The sequence below is a fragment of the Ictalurus furcatus genome, chromosome 20, assembly GCF_023375685.1.
Source record: "Ictalurus furcatus strain D&B chromosome 20, Billie_1.0, whole genome shotgun sequence".
Lineage (NCBI taxonomy): Eukaryota > Metazoa > Chordata > Actinopteri > Siluriformes > Ictaluridae > Ictalurus > Ictalurus furcatus.
In genome coordinates this window covers 10,038,460-10,059,723 of record NC_071274.1, presented here as the reverse complement: position 1 = coordinate 10,059,723, position 21,264 = coordinate 10,038,460, and the positions used below count along the sequence as shown (strand labels likewise).

Below are 21,264 nucleotides of genomic sequence, written 5' to 3'. Positions count from 1 at the left end.
TGTGCAATGTCTTGCTCGGTGTCCATCCGTTCCACATTTATAACAAATTACAGCTTTTCCTGAACTGACTGTTCACCTTTGGGTCTGTGATGGAAATTGCAGACTGATCTAGAAAAGTTCTTCTTTCCCCTGTCTGCTTTTGTATGCGGCAACTAGATTTCTTAATTCTACAGGTCTTTTCGGAGTGGTCAAGTTGAAGTGCTATAATTTTTTAAAATTGTTTCCTTTTATGGTATGTCTACATGCAGATCAAAGGTTTCGCACATATATGGACTAGTCTGTGCAATTAATGCGGACTTAAATGCAACACAGCAATACTGCACATTTAACATTCCACTGTAAAAACCAAACACCACCCTCAACCTTCATGCATATGATACAGGGTGCTCCTCTGGTTGCATTGTCACCTCTGTTATTTTTCTCCAGTTAAACAAAACAGTCCTGAAAAGTCTGAGCAGAGCCTCTCTCCATGTCTCTGTCTGCTGTTCTGTTAAGAACATTCTGGGAGACTGCTCTAGGAACATCTAGATCTACATCTAACATCTGAGGAAGGCAAGACATAATCAGTAAACATGCATCCGAATTAGACAAATTGTACTATTTACTACGTACTCTAGATTTGACATGAACTCTGTAAGATCTCTCCGACCAGTTTTGAAAAGCACCTACTGCTCAAACAAGGCTTTTAGTATCCATAAGAAACAGCTGTCTAACAGATGGGGCATTTGCAATTCTGGGATCACTCTTGCGCTCATTTACAGGATCAGCTGTTCTTAGTCATACTAGTGCCATTGGGAACTGTGCAGAATTGTTTGGAGAAAGTATGCTTCCAAAATATTCTGCATTGCAATCACTCATATCTAATCATTACCACTGCATGGAGCACTAATTGTAAGTTTATTCATAACATATTTGATGGCATCTTGAGTATTCAATTCAATTCAATTCAATTTTATTTGTATAGCGCTTTTTACAATAGACATTGTCTCAAAGCAGCTTTACAGAAATATCAACATGGTATACAGATATTAAAGGTGCGAATTTATCCCAACTGAGCAAGCCACTGAGTGGCGACGGTGGCAAGGAAAAACTCCCTAAGATGTTTTAAGAGGAAGAAACCTTGAGAGGAACCCGACTCAGAAGGGAACCCATCCTCATCTGGGTAACAACAGATAGTGTGAAAAAGTTCATTATGGATTTATATGAAGTCTGTATGGCCTTAGGAGCAGCCGTAGTCCCAGCAGTCTGGAATTAGAGAAGATTTAAGCTCCATCCAGAGGCAGAAAGGATCTGGATCTCTAGTATCTCCATAAATTCATGTGGGGCTCGGCGAAAGGAGAGAGGGAGAAAAAAGATAATTATGACTGCGAAGTAGTAGAACAGAATCTAGTCAGGGTAGGCTTGAGTAAACAAATACGTTTTAAGCCTAGACTTAAACACTGAGACTGTGTCTGAGTCCCGAACACTAATAGGAAGACTGTTCCATAACTGTGGGGCTCTATAAGAGAAAGCTCTTCCCCCTGCTGTAGCCTTCACTATTCGAGGTACCGTCAAATAGCCTGCATCTTTTGATCTAAGTAGGCGTGGTATATAAAACCAAAAGGTCGCTTAGATATTGTGGCGCGAGACCATTTAGTGCTTTATAGGTTAATAAAAGTATTTTATAGTTAATGCGAGATTTTACTGGGAGCCAATGCAGTATTGATAATATCGGTGTGATATGGTCGTACCTTCTAGTTCTAGTTAGGACTCTAGCAGCTGCATTCTGGACTAACTGGAGCTTATTTATATTCCTACTGGAACATCCAGACAGTAAGGCATTACAGTAATCTAATCTAGAGGTGACGAATGCATGAACTAGAATTTCCGCATCATGTAGTGACAATGTTTCTTATTTTAGAAATATTTCTGAGATGAAAGAAGGCTATCCTAGTAATATTATCTACATGAGCATCAAATGATAGGCTGGAGTCAATAATCACTCCAAGGTCTTTAACTGCTGCACATGATGAAACAGAAAGACCATCCAGAGTAACCATGTGATCAGAAAGATTACTTCTAGCTACACGTGGGCCTAATAAAAGTATTTCTGTTTTATCAGAATTAAGTAGAAGGAAGTTAGTTAACATCCAATGTCTAATGTCCTTTACACAATCCTCAGCTTTACTAAGCTTCTGTCTGTCCTCTGGCTTCGCTGAAACATACAACTGTGTATCATCAGCATAACAGTGGAAGCTAATTCCATGTTTACGAATAATTTGACCTAGGGGTAGCATATATAAAGTAAAGAGCAGTGGGCCTAAAACAGAACCCTGTGGAACTCCAAAAGTAACCTCAGTACGCATGGAGAATTCACCATTTACATCTACGAACTGATAACGATCGGTCAGATAAGATCTGAGCCAGGAGAGGACTGTTCCCTTAATACCAACAACATTTTCTAATCTATCAAGGAGAATAGTGTGATCTATAGTATCAAAAGCTGCACTAAGGTCGAGTAACACAAGCAGAGAGACACAACCCTGATCGTAGGTCAGTAGAAGGTCATTTACTACTTTAACTAATGCTGTCTCTGTGCTATGATGAGGTCTAAACCCTGACTGATACATTTCATGAATGTTATTCCTATCTAAGTACGAGCATAACTGCTTTGCTACAACCTTTTCTAAAATCTTAGAGATGAAGGGGAGATTTGATATTGGTCTATAGCTGGACAATTGAGACGGGTCAAGATCAGGTTTTTTAATCAAGGGTTTAATAACTGCTAATTTAAGTGATTTAGGTACATAGCCAGTGCTTAGGGAAGAATTGATTATATTTAGAAGTGGTTCAATTACTCCTGGACAAATCTGTTTAAACAAACATGTAGGTACGGGATCTAGTATGCAAGTTGATGAATTGGCTGAAGAGATTAATGTAGCTAGTTCGGTCTCTCTAAGCGAAGCAAAATACTCTAAACATTGATCTGATATTGCTACATTGTCATGTAATGGGTTTGTTACAGTACTGTCCGGTTTTAATTTAATGGCCTGTATTTCACGTCTAATATTTTCAACCTTATCGATGAAAAATTTCATGAAATCTTCACTGCTATGTAATGATTGAGTGTTTCTCTCTGTAGTGGTTTTATTCCTAGTTAATTTTGCTACTGTGTTGAAAAGGAATCTAGAATTGTTTTTGTTGTCTCCTATTAAGGTGGAGAAATAGATTTTTCTAGCATCGCCAAGAGATTTCCTATATTTCAGTAGGCTCTCCTTCCATGCTGTTTGAAATATCACCAGTTTGGTTTGACGCCATTTACGTTCTAATTGTCGAGTTGTCTGTTTTAAGGTTCGCGTTTGATCGTTATACCAGGGTGCTAATTTTTTTTCTCTAATTATTTTCCTTTTGAGTGGAGCCACTCTATCTAGCGTGTAGCGGAGTGTTGACTCCAAGCTTTCAGTCGCCTGATCGAGTTCTATGTGATCTGACGGTGATCCAAATCTAATTGATGTTTCTGCGAGGTTATTTATGAAGCTCGGTGCAGTAGCTGATGTGTAGGTACGTTTTACGCGGTAGCGAGGCGAGGTGGAAATATTATGATCAATTCGTATTATGAACGAGATAAGATAATGGTCTGAGACAACTTCAGACTGCGGAAGAATGATAATATTTTCTATACTTAGTCCGTATGTTAGTATGAGGTCAAGAGTGTGACCACCATTATGAGTAGGCCCGATTACGTTCTGATTAATCCCTACTGAATCTAAGATGGACACAACCGCTAATCTTAGAGGGTCTTCCAGGTTATCAAAATGAATATTAAAGTCTCCGACGATTAATGCTTTATCTACAGACACAACCAGGTTTGAGACAAAGTCTGCAAATTCACTAAGAAATTCAGTATATGGCCCTGGGGGTCTGTAAATAATAATTAGAGGAATTGACTTATTTTTTGTGGCTACATAACTTATACTGGTATAAAGAATTTCAAAAGAATTAAATTTATGCTTAGGTTTTTGTGTGACGACTAGATTTTTACTATGGATGAGACCAACACCTCCTCCTCTACCAGTTGAACGAGGCTGATGTACATAACTGTATCCAGGAGGACTGGCTTCATTTAATGCTATGTACTCGTTTGGTTTAATCCAAGTTTCTGTTAAACACATTAAATTACATTCCTGATCAGTAATGATGTCGTTAACAATAAGAGCCTTAGACGCAAGAGATCTAATGTTTAATAGTCCTAGCTTCAGATCAAAAGTGCTGGCTGTGCATTCAATATGATTTAATTTTATGTTAATTAGGTTATGAAGATAGACTTTCCGAGATTTTCTATATATTTGTATAGCTCGGGGAACAGACACAGTCTCTATAGTATGTACTACCGGTGCCGGATTTTTAATTGAACATTGATTATACTGAATGTTGTTATTATTGGAAGATGTACTTACGCTAGGCAGTCACTTGGAGTGTAGCGCCTTGGAAATGTTGTCTGATAGCAGTTCCGCTCCAAGGCTGCTGGGGTGCAGGCCATCAGGACGAAACAACCTAGGACGCTCCCAGAACAGATTCCAGTTATTGACAAACACCAGATTCTGCTCATTACACCAAGAGACTAACCAATCATTTAATGCTAGAAGTCTACTGAACTTTTCTGCTCCACGTCTGTATGTGGGAAGAGGTCCAGAGACGATGATCTTCGCGGTGGGTGATCTGCCTCGTACCGTCTCGATCAGGCTGGAGAAGTCCCTCTTCAGAACCTCCGTCTGCCGCAGCCTGGTGTCGTTCGTCCCCGCGTGCAGCACAACCGCTCCAATGCGCTCGTCCTTCTTCAGGATCCCGGATACCTGCGCAGCGACATCAAGGACACAAGCACCAGAAAAACAGTGTGTGCGCACCTTACCTTTAGATGAGGCTACACGGACGTTCCGCACAATGGAGTCCCCGACGATCACAGCGTTGGGTCTGGTCTGGCGGAGAGGGGCGAAGCGGTTCCTGGTTGGAATCTCGAACACCGGAGGTGGAGAGGGTCCAGCCCGCGCCTTCCGCCGCTGGTTCACCCAAGGCCCGAGGTGTGTTGGCGCCGGCGTGACGGAGACCACGGCTGGGAAAGTCCTAGGTGCACGGTCCCTGCACAGAGAAACACACGGCGTAGAGGGGCTGGGAGTGGAAATACCACGCTGTGTGCTTACCTTGGATATGTGGGCAGAGGCACAAGATGTTTCCATATTTATATAACGTAAGGTAAATAATTTTAAAGTATAGAGATTAGAAGAAATTAATGTAATAGCGTTAGCTCGAAGGGTGCTGCTTCCTCAGTCACACTTCAGGTTGCCAGATCCTGGCAAGTGAAGATTACAAGATGGCACCAGTGAGATCGTTACAACTGCTCAGACCACAGTGTGTTGGTTTTTGTTTAATTTTTGCACTTTACTTTAACCTCTTTTTCTTTTAATCACGGCTATTACCAGATACAGTATTACCAGAACTGAAAGAAAGGAGCCAGCGTCAGGAACAGGCTGAGGGTTCAAGCATCCCATGCTCCAGTACCTAACATCCTGCTAGCCAATGTCCCATCTCTGGAAAACAAGCTCGACAGCCTCAGGGCCAGGGTTAAGTTCCAGAGAGATAATTGTGACTGCAACCTCCACTGCTTCACCGAGAAATGGCTGAACCCAGTGGTTTTGGACCATCCCATCCAGTCGGCCAAGTACTTCTCGGTTTACTGCATGGACAGGTCGGTGGAGTTAGGGAAGTCAACAGGAGGTGGAGTGTGTCTGATGGTAAACAGCAGCTGGTGTGATAGCATGAGCATTGTTTCTCTCACATGCTCCTGCACACCCAACCTGGAGCTCCTATCATCAAATGTCACCTTTCCTACCTTCCTCAGGAATTTACTTCGGTTATAGTCAGTGCCATTTATATTCCACCTCAGGTGGACGTGGACACTGCCTTATGTGAACTACATGAGGCTCGCACTCAACAACAGGATGCTCACCTCCTCACCGTTCATTGTGGCAGGGGACTTTAACAGTGCCAACCTCAAACGCACAGTGCGAAACTTCCACCAACACATCACCTGCCCCACAAGGGGCGAAAGGTTCCTGGACCATTGGTACACTTTGTTCAAAGATGGCTACAAGGCACAGTCCCATCCACCGTTTGGGGAAATTGGACCATGAGACCATCTTCCTCGTACCTAGATACAAACAAAGGCTGAAAGAGGAACCTCCGGTTCAGAGGGAGGTATACAAGAAACTAGTCACAGTTCAGACATGTCTCTAGTGGATGAGCTGAACACTTTTTATGCTCACTTCAAGGCTGCATCTAACAGAGCTAATGGCACTAGTGGTACTAACAGCACTAACAGTGCTAATGGCAGCATGCATGCAGAGTGTGTCAGAAGGGGAAACCCTTTCATCAACTTGGAAGAAATCTTTCAGGCATGTGAACACAAGGAAGGCAGCAGGAACAGATGGGATCTCAGGTCAAGGCCTTAGAGCCTGTGCTGACCAGCTGGCACCAGTGTTCACGGCTATATTTAACCTCTACCTGGCACAGTCTGTAATTCACACATGCTTTAAACAGTCCATTATCATTTCTGTCTCTAAGAAACCCCAGCCTGCCTGCCTTAGTGACTATTGTCCAGTAACCCTAACCTTGGTTGTGCTTTGAAAGGCTGGTCAGAAACTTAATCACCTCTTCATTACCTGATACCCTAGACCCTTTACAATTCGCATACCGTCTCAGTCGCTCAAAACTTATGATGCCATCACACACCTCCGACATAGAGCCCTGAGCCATTTGGACACCAAGAGGGGACATTATGTTAATGCTGTTTGTTTCAACATTTAACACTATAATCCCCTCCAGATTCACCACCAAGTTGGAGGACCTGAGACTTGGTCCATCCCTGTGTCAGTGGATCTCCAACTTCCTGACAGGCAGACCACAAGCAGTACAGGTGGGCAGACATGTCTCACCCTCCCTCACCCTCATCACTGGAATGCCACAATAATGAGCTGCTACACCTTCACCATCAAAAGCATCCTGATGGGAAGCACCACAGCCTGGTTTTGGAACAGCACCAAGCAGGATAGGTGGACTTTCCAAGGTTTGTGCGATCAGCAAGTAGTGCTGGACAAAGGTCAGGATGATCGTGAAGGACCTCAGCCATCCGGACAATGGACTCTTCTCTCTGTTGTGGTCAGGGAAGAACTTCCGCTCCCTGAAGGCCAACACAGAGAGACTGCGGAGGAGCGCCTAGGACTAGACCTGGGATTTCTTTTGCAAAACACCCACACCCCCTAAATTCCTGTTAATATATGCATATTATCCTGTATTTATAAACATTTATTCTGTGCAACTACCTCAACTTGGTGTTGCACAGCATTGTATTGCACATACAAATGCACATATCTGCACTTTATTCCACATGTTGTCCATACTTTTTTCTGCCATCTATCTTTTATATCCTTTAGGTTATATTTTTCTTTTTCTACTTCTAAGTTATGTTTTATATCAATTGTTTCCATGTCACCAGGCAGTCATAAATAGCATTTCACTGCATGTCATACTGTGTATGATTGTGTGTGTGATCAATAAAAATTTGAATGTTTTTTTTTTTTTTTGCTTTTAGTACTGCAACTCCTTATTTCAACTGCTCTTTCTTTCTCGCTGGCTTGGCCCTTTTTATTTGATATAGCAGTATCAACTTTGGGAGTGCAATAGCTTATTTTCAATTGACAGAGCTTGTCTCTCTGCCTCCAATCTTTTTAACTGCTTAATTTCTTTTATCACTTTTTGGCATTTTCGGATCATCCTTGAATTTGGGACTCAGGATAGAGATCATCCATAACATTCTCAATACCATTGTACATACCCTCTGAACCGTGCTTGGTAATGTATTTAACAACCAGATCTGTCATTATTAAATCCTTACACAATACAGCGATTAAACCATTTATGACTGCACGTCACATAAAGCAGATAATGTAACTCAGCTTACTTATTTAATGTTCTAGAGTTTTGAACACAAACTTTTTTTCAAGGAAATATTATGTCATCCTGCTCACACTTTGTACCGTTAAAACATTTAAATTCAACAATGCCATGGTCCATCAGGCAAAACCCACACTGCTTTGGGGTTACATTGTAAAAGGTTGCTCCTGAGAAGCACTGGTTACACTTAATCCAGACTCTAACAGTGTGCAGTGAAGAGCAATTAACAAACAAACACCAAATAAGTTCAGTAGTTGCAGTGTACTGTACAAAGGAAAGTCACCAAATATTTACAAAAAAAACCTGCACCCTGCGTGATCCAAAATATAAAAGAGGAAACATAGTCCCAACAGTATTCCTCAGCAGCAATCTCCATTGGTACGGGTGGCAGTAATCCACCAGTATTTTTGACGTAAACAGCTGAGCATGCTTCCGTCCGTTGTCTCTCTTCTGGCTTATGTTCACTTCCACAAAGATATGGCATGAGGCGGTGACCTTGTTGAGTCTCACAATAATGCAAGGACAAGACCAAGCACTTCAGTGATTGTAGTAACAGGGCAAAAATGACGTTACATGTGGCAATAATTACATTAAATACACACGCACACACACACGTATAAAATGCATCATTATGTGGCAGTGCTACAACTTTATAATTTAAATGGGAACCCAAAAACACTATTTGAAAACACTGCCACAGTATGTGGAGTCAGACCACACTACTTTGGGTTTACTAGATTTAAACTTGGATTTTAAAAAAATGAGCCATGTTGGGCTCAGGAAAATACCAGTTCAGCATTTAACTGATTTAAAGTACAGCCAAAACCACACTATTTTGGGTTTAGTAGTAACTTAATTTGAGTCGGGTTTACTACAACACAAGTCTCAGTTACTTTAGAAACTAGCCTGTAATTCTGATACAACTCTGGATAGGCACTCTGTAGCATTGCTTGAGCAGTAGCGGTAGAGTATGCATGGTCTACTGCTTCATGGTTGAGCTGTAATAATAGCACTATACAGTTGACCAGGGCAGATCAGAAATTTCACGAACTGACTTGTGGCAAAGCTGGCATCCTAAGACAGTCCCAGGTTTAAAGTTGCTGAGCTCTTCAGTGCGACCTGTTCTACTGACAGTGTTTGTCCAGGATTACACTGTATGTAATCAACGTAGACAATGTGCTTGATTTTATGCAGCTATTACCAGTGGCTGCCCCGAACTCAATAATTAGGAGGGGTGTCTACATACTTTTGGTCATACAGTGTATTAATAATCCCTTAACTATATTTTAAAATCAATTTAATGGTACCTAGTTAATAAAAAGTGTTCTAAAATGTATTCTATCAAAAACTGACATTTGGTAGTGATTCCAAACCTGTTGATTCTAGTGTAAAATAGAAATGTAGTTTAGCCCCAAGTAATGCCGTGGTCACACTAGACTATAGCGCTCCGTTGACTTTCATTCAAACACATTTGAAAACGGCAGACCGGAAACACAAGCTCATGTATAGAATTTTCGTACTACATTGCATAATGAAAGTTAAAATTTGGTAAACTCTGACCTGTGTAATCGTATCACGTGAAGACGTGATCAATAGATGATCGCAATGTCACTGTGTGACCTTTTTAGTAAAAAAAAAACATTCAAAAATTGAAGCGATAATTTTAGCGGTATTGAGCTATCCTATACTTTACAACACAGCTTTGAAAGATTAAAAAAAAAACTTTATTATTATTATTATTTATTTTTTTTAAGAGTGCTGGTTTGTGGTGTTGTTGAAAACTGGAACAGGTGGCATATTTAACAAATGGAAACATAATCAAAATAATCCCAGACACTTGTTACAAACCATAAACAGATTGCTTCAAGTTAATGCTGTTACCACTTTGCCTGTTTCTCAGCAGCTATGTAATTCGTTTCTTCAGTTTTTTAATTCTAAGATTGATAACGTTCGCAAAGAAATTACACCTGACTCTGCCACTTCACTCTTTTGTCCATCTGGGTTCACTGGTGTTTCATTCACTCATTTCTCACTGCTTGATTCTGAGGCTCTCACAAGGGAAGTATCCAGCATGAAAACAACCACTTGCTTGCTGGATCCAATTCCCACAAACCTATTTAAATCGTGCTTCAGTGTTTGGTGCCCTACTATCCTCAGCATTACAAATGAATCATTGGAGACTGGGGTCGTTCCAGCAGTACTAAAGACTGCTGCTGTTACACCTGTACCAAAGAAGGAAAATGCTGCCGTGGATGATTTTTAGCCATTTTCATCCCATCTCAAATCTTCCATTTTTGGCAGAAATACTTGAGCGTGTTGTTGCCTCTCAACTATGTAATCATCTTACAATTAATAACCTCTTTGAACCCCTTCAGTCAGGTTTTCGTAAACTTCACAGTACTGAAACATCGTTGGTCAAAGTTACCAATGACTTGTTGATGGCCTCTGATTCTGGCGCTACTTCCATTCTTATTCTTCTTGATCTTAGAGCTTTCGATACTGTGATCATGGTTGAAACCTTGAAAGTGTTTTTGGTGTTTCTGGGACAGTTTTAAACTGGTTTAAATCCTATTTTACTGACCGTTCCCAGTTTATTTCTATGGGTGGTTACAGGTCTGACACTAGCTCTGTAATCACTGGTGTTCCTCAGGGTTCAGTTTTAGGCCCTTTACTTTTCAATATTTATCTATCTCCACTTGGGCATCTGCTGCGATCGCTTGGCCTCCATTATTACTTCTATGCTGCCGATACCCAAATCTACATTCACTCAAAATCTGGTGAAAACCTTGATGTTTGTTTTCTTTCTGACTATATTTCTGAGAGAAAAACATGGATGAACAATAATTTTCTGTGCTTGAATAGTGAGAAAACTGAAGTTATGCTTATAGGTTCCCGTCATCAAATTCTCCAAGCTCGTCCAATGTCTCTGTTGATGGCTCTGTTCTAGAGACTCAAAGTAAAATGAAGAACCTTGGAGTAATTTTCAATACCAGCCTTACATTTGATTCTTTTGTTCAGAGCACTGTTAAAACATCCATTTTTCAGCTCAGAAATATAGCTAGACTGTGCCCTATGCTGAACTTCTCTGTGGCTGAAAAACCGATAAACTCATGCCGTTTTAGCTTGAGTTTCTAAATCCACAATCAACAAATTGCAACATGCACAAAACTCTGCCGCCAGGATCCTGCCGGGAACCAGGAAATGTGATCATATTACTCCTGTTCTGGAGTCCTTGCACTGGCTCCCGGTCAGGTTCTGTGTCGATTTTAAGATCATGATGTTGACCTACAAAGCATTACATGGCTTTGCTCCTCAGTGCTTATCTGCTTTGTTAATCCCTTACACCCCAAATCGCAGACTGCACTCCTCACAATGTAATCTGTTAACTATTCCACAAACACACTTAAAATCTATGGATGTCAGGGATTTTTCTGTCTATGCTCCTTCACTTTGGAACTCTCTTCCTCCTGAATTCAGGGAAGCGTAGACTTTTGGCATTTTTAAAGCTCAACTTAAGACACACTTTTTTAAACTTGCATTTGACTGATGAGGTCTTTTATTATTATTATTATTATTATTATTATTATTATTGTTATTGTTGTTGTTGTTCTTATTAACTTTTACAGTGGCAAGAAAAAGTATGTGAACCTTTCGGAATTGATGAGTCTTCATTGTGCTCTTGGTGTCATTTTGATTGGGCGCCCACTTCTTGGTAGAGTAGCAACAGTCCCAAAGTGTCTCCATTTGTAGAATGTTTGCCTAAATGTAGACGTGGTGAATTTCTAAAGTCTTTGAAATCACTTTGTAACCCTTGCCAGCTTTATGTAAATCAACAATTCTTGATCGTAGATCCTCTGAAAGCTCTTTTTGGCAAAGCATGGCTCACAAAAGTGTGTGCAGAGCAAACTCCTATAGTTTGAGGGGTTTTTATCAGTCAAAGTAGCTGTAGTCCACACCTCCAAACTCATTTTCTTAACGAGACTCCAGGTGTGCTAAAACCTGACTCCAATTAGCTTTTTTGAGGTCATTAACTCAAGGGTTCACATACTTTTTCCACAAGCACTATGAGGTTTTTTTGGTTGTTCTCAATAAAGACATGAAAGATCAGAATTTTTTTTGTTATTATTTTAGACACATTATATTTGTCAATACCCTTGACTTAGATGAAGATCGGATCACATTTTATTACAAATTTATTCAGAAAACCATGAAATTCCAAAAGGTTCACATACTTTTTCTTGCCACTGTATATGATTTATTTTTCTGTGTACTGCTTATTTTATGTACGGTGCTTTGAGAAGCTGCTTTTAAAGGCGTTTTATAAAATAAAGTTTATTCTTATTATTATATCATTACATAAAATTATTTTTTAATGGCTTCAAATATTGTTTGACATTTTACTGCTGTAAAACTTAATTACATATGCAAACGCCAGTGCCCTGAAGTATCATGATGTATCCTGTTCCCGCCCATATTCGCAGTGGCGTCCAACAAAAATATGCATGCTTAAAGCCTAGTGTGACTGCAGCATAAGGGCTAATACAAATTGATTACATAGCTATTAATAAACAGTGTAGAAGATATTAGCACAGCATTGTTATGGAACATATATCAATTTTCTATTTTCACTGTCATCATACAGGTAAACGTCCTCATGAGTGTGGAGTCTGTAAAAAGGCATTTAAACACAAGCACCACCTAATCGAGCACTCACGTCTACACTCTGGAGAGAAACCATACCAGTGTGATAAATGTGGCAAACGCTTCTCACACTCCGGCTCTTACTCCCAACACATGAACCATCGCTACTCCTACTGCAAGAAGGAAGGTTATGACCAGCCAGAGCCAAATAATGCTTCATCCACACCTCCCTCACAGCTTGACTCAGATGAGAGGGAGAGCGAGGTTGAAGAGGAGATAGATGATGATGATGATGATGATGAAGAACCAGAAGGAGAAAAAGATGGTGAGGAAGATTTTTCTGGCTTTGACATGAGTGACATAAGAGTGGTCAGGGTTGGTGAGGAATATGATGAAGAAGAGGAGGAAGTGGGGAGAGGAGGGAAAAAACAGGTGACAGAAGAGGACCCAGTGGAGTTGGATACTCTGGAAAAGGAAGTGGTGAAGATTTTGGGCATGCAAGACATGATGGACAGCAAAACAAAGGAGGAAGTAGGGAAAACCAGTGGAGAATGACGTGTTAAATGACACTGTAGAAAACAAGTAATGATGTTTCTCTCTAGTAACTCCATATTGCTCTGTGAAAGATTAAGGCTTGACAAGCCCTTGGTTGACTCTTGATGACAGTGAGTTACTTTGGAAGGATTATTTTGTGTTTTTAATTTACTGTGTATGATCACTGGTGTGCCTGATCCACAAATTACAGCAGTATGTAAACTAGCTATATAAAAAATCAGAAAATTGTTCAATTTCATTAGCTGGATTCAACTGAAAGGTTTTACTGAAACTCAACTTCCAGTTGTTTGTTATTGTTACTGATGACTTACTTTGAATTGTTCCATCTGCAGTCAGGTGACATTTCTACACATTTTTATTGCCAGTGAAGTTTACTAAATCAGTATTTTATCAATATTTTAGTACTTTGAGATAAAAACTAAGATGCATTGTAGGTACATTTATGATTTTATTTATGAATACATAATGCCTCAAGTAAATACCATTCAGTATTTTTATTCTAATTAGGCCAGCCAGTGTTTGCATAGCAGTTTTGTTTTTGTGTCTGTACAAAGGAAATAAGTTTGCACTTACAAAGCACATGGGATCATCTATAAAGATAAAAAAGTAATTGATATGTAATGATATCCATTAAACAGCTAAATTATTGTTTTTGTGGTATAAATTATGTTTGGTTGGAATCCGTATTCAATTCTAATTTAATGTAAACACTCCTAAATGCTAATATCTGCAAAAAGAATTTGATGATTAAATTCTAATAATGACAATGTAAGTTGTTAATGAAAAAAAGTAAATTAAGTGGTCATCCTTGCTATGTCGGTAAATCTTTATAGATGATGCATACTATAAAGTGCACTTTTCTGTGGTATAGTATGTAGGAACATGACAGCTTAAAAATACTTCAGTCAGGGAATTGTGTAGGTCACAACTCAAAACCAGTGTTAGCTCTCCTTCTCCTTCACAGAATTATTTTCACTTAACAGTGCAGTACATGCCCAGAGAGGTCTGTGATGGAGTACCTATAGAAATACAGCTTATAAAGTAATTTAATTTTATAACATCCTCCTCAAAACATGTACTTAGAGAGATTAAAACTAGAAACATTTTGTTAATTTACCATCTGTACTAGTTTATTAACCATACATTTTGAAGCCATTTATAACACAAGTATTTAAGCAGTGTGAACTATTAGATTTGCAGATCAGCCAGTTTATTGAATGCAGTTATGAGAACACATTGTTTCACCCTTAGCATTATTGAATTCTTAATGTGTTAATTTGTAATAGATGAACTATGAAAGGTTCTAGGGAACCCCTCGCCAGCCTTATGCAAGACCGCCAAGCTGTATGTGCCATTCATTCTAATTAATTTGCTAATCCATAAACAAATAAACCATTTTAAAGCCAATTATGAAGTATTTTAAGACTTCTCTAGATGCATAGTCTAGAAACCAAGTTAACTTTCATTTAGACTTTTCAGAAAAATAGACAAATTTAGCATTTATTATGATGGAGAAATAAATCATGAAGGCAGTTTTTGATTCTTACTATGTGTTATAGTTTGGGTTTACAGTTTTTCTCATGCTGGCCTTGTGAATACTTATGGCTGCTTACTTTGGCTTAGAGCAGTATAACATTTCTATGTGAAATGGTTTGGATGCCAGTGGTTTGGAAACTTATAATCAAAGGGCCATTATGAAACTAAAGTATTTTTCCCACTAATTAAGTAATACCTGATTTAATCATTCAGTTATTACATGCTTAGTAATTTACCTTAGGGTAATTACTGGATAATGTGGCATAAGTGAATTGGTCAGAATTTGAACAAATGCACTGGCCCCCACACTACTGCTTTGGAGACAATAAGCAGTCAGATTAAGGTATAGGAAAATGAGGAAACGACAAAGTGACAATGAAGGAGTGAACACATTCTAGTGAAGGAGTGCACTTGATGTAAGAAACAGAAGCAAGTGACTGTGTTTAATTGCATTGTTTTTTATTGTTTTAACCATTACACATTACAGTATTATTCATTGTTGATGTATTGTTTTTAAATATTTGTGTTTACATCAATGCACATGTATATTGTGTATTTTTACCTTCAGTATTAAAAATATCAACAACAATAATGTTTTTAGTTTTTAATAAGATTTTTCATTTTAATGTTTTTTTTTCTCCACACATATGGGCAGTATTACAGGTTGTACTTTTCAGATTTCACTAGTTTTACATTGGAGGTGAGGTATTGTATTTATTACCGGCGTAGCACAGGGATTTTGGCCCTGTCTGAATCAGTCATGTCAGTAATTTTTATAGACTGCATGTGTCTGTGTCTAGGAAGATTATGCTTAATTTTACCTTCTATAAAGTGACCAGTTTAAAAAAAAAAAAGAAAAGATAAGAAAAAGAAAGTTAATACAGTTGAGGATAAAAGTTTATATACACTTAGGCTAACAACATTCAATCTCAGTTTTTCACAACTAGACACAGTACATGTTACCACACATTTCCTGTGAGTCAATTATGGTATCTACTTTATTTCCAGAAGAGGTGATTTCAAAATAATAGCTGAGACATTCCCAGTCCCCTCTGAAAGTATTGGAATGGCAAGGCAAATTATTTTGTTTTTGCTCTACACAAATACATTTGGGTTTGAGATCAAAAGATGAATATGAGACAACAAATAAGAATTTCAGCTTTCATTTCCTGATATTTACATCTAGATGTGTTAAACAACTTGGAACATGGCACCTTTTTGTGGCAGACCACCCAATTTTTTGGCAATCAAAAATAATGGATCAGATAGTCTTAATTTAAAGTAAATAACACTTAATACTTGGATGCATATCCCTTGCTTGCAATAACTGCATCAGTGGTTTGTTTCTTTTTCAGGACATTCCAAATTGTTGTATTGGCTATGCCCAATGCTTGTGCAATAGCTCTGATAGATTTTTCCACTTTTCTCAGCTTCAAAACGCTTTTCTCCCATAGACAGCTCTCTTGTCATCATGTTGGTTTATCCTGTTTTAACAATAAATGTAGTCTTCACAGGCGAAACCTAGGGCACAAACCAATAGTAGACATTCAGAGCCATTCATTCTTTAAACAATCAATTTAACAGGGCATACCTGGGTAACAAGAAACACCTATCAGTCACATGTTCCAAAATTTTTGATCACTTGACAAAATGGGTGGGTGTTCTAAGTTGTTAAACACATCTAGATGTAAATATCAGGAAATGAAAACTGAAATTCTGATCCGTCATCTCATATTCATCTTCTGATCTCAAACCCAAATGCATAGTGAAAAAAAATTTAATTGGCCTTGCCATTCCAATACTTTCAGCAGGAACTGTACTTAAGTGTATATTTATCAGATTTTCAGTGGGTCAAAAGTTGACATAAGCTTTGTTAGTATTTGGTGGTATTGCCTTTTAATTACTTGATCTTGAATCAAATGCTTGGTGTATCCTTCCACAAGCTCTTCAAAATAAATTGCTGGAGTTTTTGCCCATTCCTCCAGACACAACTGGCGTAACTCAGTTAGGTTTGTGAGCCTCCTTGCTCAGATATGCTTTTTCAGTTCAGTCCACAAATTTTCTATGGAATTCAGGACAGAACTTTGTGATGGCCACTCCAATATTTTCACTTTGTTTTCTTTAAGCCATTTTGTTATAACTTTGGTGGCATCTTTTGCAGGATCATTGTCCTGCCAGAAGACCCAGTTGTGACCAGGTTTTAACATTCTGTCATAAGGTTTAGCTTCAGTATTTCTAGATAATTCTCCTTCCTCATGATGCCATCTATTTTCTGAAGTGCACCAGTCACTTTTCCAGCAAAACACCCCCACAGCATGATGCTGCTACCACCTCCATTCTTCACAGTTGAGATTAGTGTTCTTCAGATTAAAAGCCTCACCCCATTTTCCGCCATACACATATGGCCAAAAACATGAGGACACCTGACATATGTGGGCCTTACCAAACTGTTACAAACAGGTTGGAAGGAAGACTTTGTGTGTTGTAGCATTACAGTTGCCTTTCAGTGGAACTAAGAGGCCTAGCCAAAATATATTCCAGGATAACAGTGCCCCTGTGCACAAAGTGAGATCTATGAAGATAAGGTTTGCCAAGGTGGGAGTGGAAGAACTCGTGAGCCCTGACCTGAACCCCACCGAAGGCCTTTGGGATCAACTGGAATGCTGACTGAGCCCCAGGCCTCTTTTCACAACATCAGTGCCTGACCTCATTAATGCTCTTTGAGGGAATGGGCAAATCCCCACAGCCACATTCCAAAATCTAGTTCAAAGCCTTCCCAGAGGAGTGTTGTTATAATAGTGAAAAGGGGACTAAATCTGGAAGGAGATGTTCAAAAATTCTATGGTTGTGATGGTCAGGTGTCCACAAACGTTTGGCCTGTGTGTGTGTGTGTGTGTGTGTGTGTGTGTGTGTGTGTGTGTGTGTGAGAGAGAGAGAGAGAGAGAGAGAGAGAGAGAGAGAGAGATTTAGCCAGTGTTAGTTTTAAAAACCATGATTTTGTGTTCAGTTCCCTTATTCTTTTGTATTTAAACCAAATGGGAAGTGTAAATGTGCATGCTTGATGTGTGAATTTGTGTGAAGGAATGGCTTCTGGTACATTTTGCACTTCTGTAAAGAACATGGCATCTCTGTTTGAGCTGTAAACTGTATATTCCTCCCACCCTGAAATAAATTCTCTATCATCACAAATGATGTATGGCAAAACAATTATTGTAATTATTGTATAATTAAATGTTTAACCCAAGTTGGTGCCCATGTGTAGCATCAGGTCCAATCAGGACAAACACATTTGTGTTAAAAGCCACTTTTTTCCAGAAACAGACCTTGATCTCATTCAATGTAAAAGTCCCCAATTCAGCCTTTTGCCAAATTGCTCGTTTAAAATAATTTAAGCTCTACTCCTACTACTTCAGGCCCTCCAGTTTTAAATGGCTTGTTTTTATAGTAATCCCGCGATCTAATATACTACTGCATCTCACTTTGATGGCAGCGTCAAATCTCTGAAAATAATATTTATTGTTAGTGGTAGGCGGTTGAAGAAGGCCAAATTGGACAAAAATGTACTTAGTGTATAATTAAATGTTTAAAGTCGGGTCCTATGGGTAGCACTGATCATTATTGCTAAACAGTTACATTTTTGTCCTACAAAGGGCTGGGTCCTTTTCTTGCAAACTTTAGTGTTTGTTTGTTTGTTTTTTAAAATCCTGGTCTTGGAGTAGGGGCTTCTTCAATGTCCAACAGCATTTCAGGCCATGGTGATGTTGGACTCTCTTAATGGTGGAGGTACTGTACATATTTGGTACCTGATGCCTCCAACTCCTTCACAAGTGCCTTTGTTATTATCTTGGAATTCAGTTGAATCTTTGGGCTCAAAGTTTGTTCAACCCTGTGTGTTCATTTATACCTCTTGCCTCAAAGATGCAGTGTCTGTCTGGTCCCAAGATTTTTATATTTGTATACAATTGTTTATACAAATGCTCATGATACAAGACTTGTGTAGGTCCACAATTTTTTTTCTGAAGTCTTTGCTGAGTTACTTGGATTTTCCCATGGTAGGCAATAAGGCACTGCTTCTAAAGGTAGGCCCTTGAATACACCTACAGGTGCACTCCCAATTTGTGCCTAATTATGACCACTGGCTAATCAGAAGCTTCTAAAAGTCATTACACTTCAAGACTGTTTAAAGAGACATTTAACTTGGTGTATGTGGACATTCGACCCACTGAGGTTATGATATTAAGTAAAACTGAAATATATCTGTCTGTAACTGTTATTAAAATTACCTACATTTTTAAAGTTGATATGAACAAACTATATGCCATAATGGTCTACTTGCACTCAGGACTATGACTATTTCCATATTTAAACTGTGCGCTCGACTTTCCTGTTGTACTGTTTATATTCATCAGTGCAGTTTTTTCCTTTTAACCCTGATCATAATAAGTGTCTGCCGAAAGGTATTTAAAAATGAATATTTTCAAAGACAATTGCAGAAATATCATGAGCACAGTATCTCTCTGCACAGCATCTCTGAAATTTAACAGATTTAAGCTTCCCTGTCTTCCCAGCTTAAAGTGATCTCAGGAGACAATAGTAAGCAAACCATGCACCCATTTGAACATTTCCACCCATACAAACTTCTGTAGTAGACATTTCACACCAGATCAGCTAGTTGAACTAAAATGACCTAGGGTTGGAGAAGACGAAAAGCACAGTGCCACTGCTCTTTGAATGGAACGGCTACAGTATTCAAACATCACTGCCCAGTGTGAAAAAGAAAGGCATGGGACAAACATAAATATTAAATTTAGAGATCAGTTTTTGTTCCAAGGAGTCAACATATTGAGGTTTCCGTACACAGCTGTATAACTAAAATTTTTGGTTTTCCATGACACAAATATGGCCATCGTAGTTAAACCAAACCAAATAAAATAAAATAGAACTGTTGGTTTAGTAATGCTAATAAATATAGGTAATCACTCACAGAAAATTAAAAATGGTCAAGCAACCTGTATTGGACCACTTGAAGTGAGATGGAATGACCCATATCACTTCAACCAATACATGTTTTATCATTTAGGATGTTAACAAGAAGCCACCCCAAACACTTTAGTTTTTGTGGTAAAAATCTCGTTTTGTATTTTCTTGTTGGCACCTCTGCATTGGGCTTCCTGTTCTATAAGGAAGCCTATAACACAGCAAAATAAAATAAATCAGAGAACAGTAGTAGAAGTCATTGTCCCAGCTCCAAGCACTCCAAGATTCAGAGTTCAACCCACAAAAACACTTCCCATCAAACTGGTGCCATCAAACCATGGCGCCCAGCAAAACCTTGTTGGTCAAGTTACAGGATGATCCATGATTATGTGGAAGATCCAAGTGTATAAAATATAGTCAGGTCCATACATATTTGGACAGCAACACATTTTTTTTTTATTTTGCCACTGTACACCACCACAGTGGATTTCAAATGCAGCAATAAATGTGTGATTGAAGTGTAGATTTTCAGCTTTAATTCAAACTAAAATATTGCATTAACTGTTTAGTGAATTCTGAAGTGTATAGAGCTATACTTTCTGCTCAGATTCAATCAAATGCTGCAAAACTGACAGCGATTTCACAGCGATTTCACAATACAGATGGACAATGACCCAAAACATAGCGCAAAAGCTACCTGAAGGCTTCTTAAGGCAAAGAAATGAAATGTTCTTAAATGTCCGATGACCTCAACCCAATTGAGCATGCTTTTCACTTACTAACAACAGAAAGACCCTCAAACAAGCAGCAACTGAAGGCAGCTGCAGTAAAGGTAGTCACTGACTGCAAAGGATTTGCATCCAAGTATTAAAAATAATCCTAATGTTTATGATTGTTAGTTTGTCCACTTTTGAGCCTGTGAAAATGGAGGTATTCTGCAAAAATTCCTAAACAGTGAATGCAATATTTTTGTTAAACCCCTTGAATTAAAGCTGAAAGTCAACACTTCAATCACACCTTGATTGCCACACCATTGTAATGGTGTACAGAGGCATACTTACAAAAATTGTGTCTAAATACTTATGGACCTGACCATATAGTCCAATAAGAGCTACTATCCAAAAAGAAATTACTACTACTACTACTAATAATAATAATTAAAAAAAACACTCCATGAAAGCAATTTTTTTCCAATAAAAAAAATGGTCGGGCTTACTTTACAAATGGATCCTACATGCTTATGCATGTTAATACATTTTCAATATTTCAGTGTTTTCAAAGAATGGCTATAATTTCAGAAGTTACTCTTCAGATGGTGAAAGATGTATCATGGCATATCGAATATGGCCTCATACTCGTGTAGAATAAGTTCAACAATTTGGTTTTGGTAAACCATATGTACCGCCATGTGCATGTTCTCAATCTCAGGACGTAACAGAGTTGGACCAAAGACGATTGCAATACTCTGCGTGGTCATCCTATTCTCCTCGCCATGCTCTATTACTCTACAAACACATACATACATGTTATATAGACACCGTAATTCTTAAATTACCTATATAATGTATA

The 21,264-nt window shown here is 38.7% G+C and overlaps 3 protein-coding genes across 13 annotated transcripts in view; 1 reads left to right on the top strand and 2 right to left on the bottom strand.

The window, feature by feature from the left end:
- The window catches only part of zeb1a (zinc finger E-box binding homeobox 1a), a 47,438-nt gene extending 32,128 nt beyond the window's left edge, over positions 1 to 15,310 (top strand). For all 4 annotated transcript variants that reach the window (XM_053651725.1, XM_053651724.1, XM_053651726.1 and 1 more), the window contains one exon: positions 12,629 to 15,310. In XM_053651725.1, the coding sequence (XP_053507700.1) occupies positions 12,629 to 13,182 (554 nt within the window). In that variant the 3' untranslated portion in view covers positions 13,183 to 15,310. The remainder of the gene's footprint in view (positions 1 to 12,628) is intronic.
- Positions 926 to 5,314, bottom strand: LOC128624253 (uncharacterized). Of its 3 annotated transcripts, none has more exons than XM_053651746.1 (3): positions 4,636 to 5,314; positions 4,437 to 4,533; positions 926 to 1,325 (listed from the first exon to the last, which is right to left on the bottom strand). In XM_053651746.1, exons 1-2 carry the CDS (start codon positions 5,211 to 5,213, stop codon positions 4,446 to 4,448), a joined length of 666 nt encoding a protein of 221 aa, XP_053507721.1. In that variant the 5' UTR covers positions 5,214 to 5,314; the 3' UTR covers positions 926 to 1,325; positions 4,437 to 4,445. The 3 variants fall into 3 exon arrangements, with proteins under 3 accessions (XP_053507721.1, XP_053507720.1, XP_053507722.1); XM_053651747.1 differs by having other exon boundaries at positions 1,281 to 1,298; XM_053651745.1 differs by having other exon boundaries at positions 928 to 1,325; positions 4,437 to 5,312.
- The window catches only part of LOC128624249 (rho GTPase-activating protein 12), a 106,148-nt gene continuing 100,040 nt past the window's right edge, over positions 15,157 to 21,264 (bottom strand). For all 6 annotated transcript variants that reach the window (XM_053651733.1, XM_053651736.1, XM_053651731.1 and 3 more), the window contains one exon: positions 15,157 to 21,200. In XM_053651733.1, coding sequence (XP_053507708.1) covers positions 21,023 to 21,200 — 178 coding nt within the window. In that variant the 3' untranslated portion in view covers positions 15,157 to 21,022. The remainder of the gene's footprint in view (positions 21,201 to 21,264) is intronic.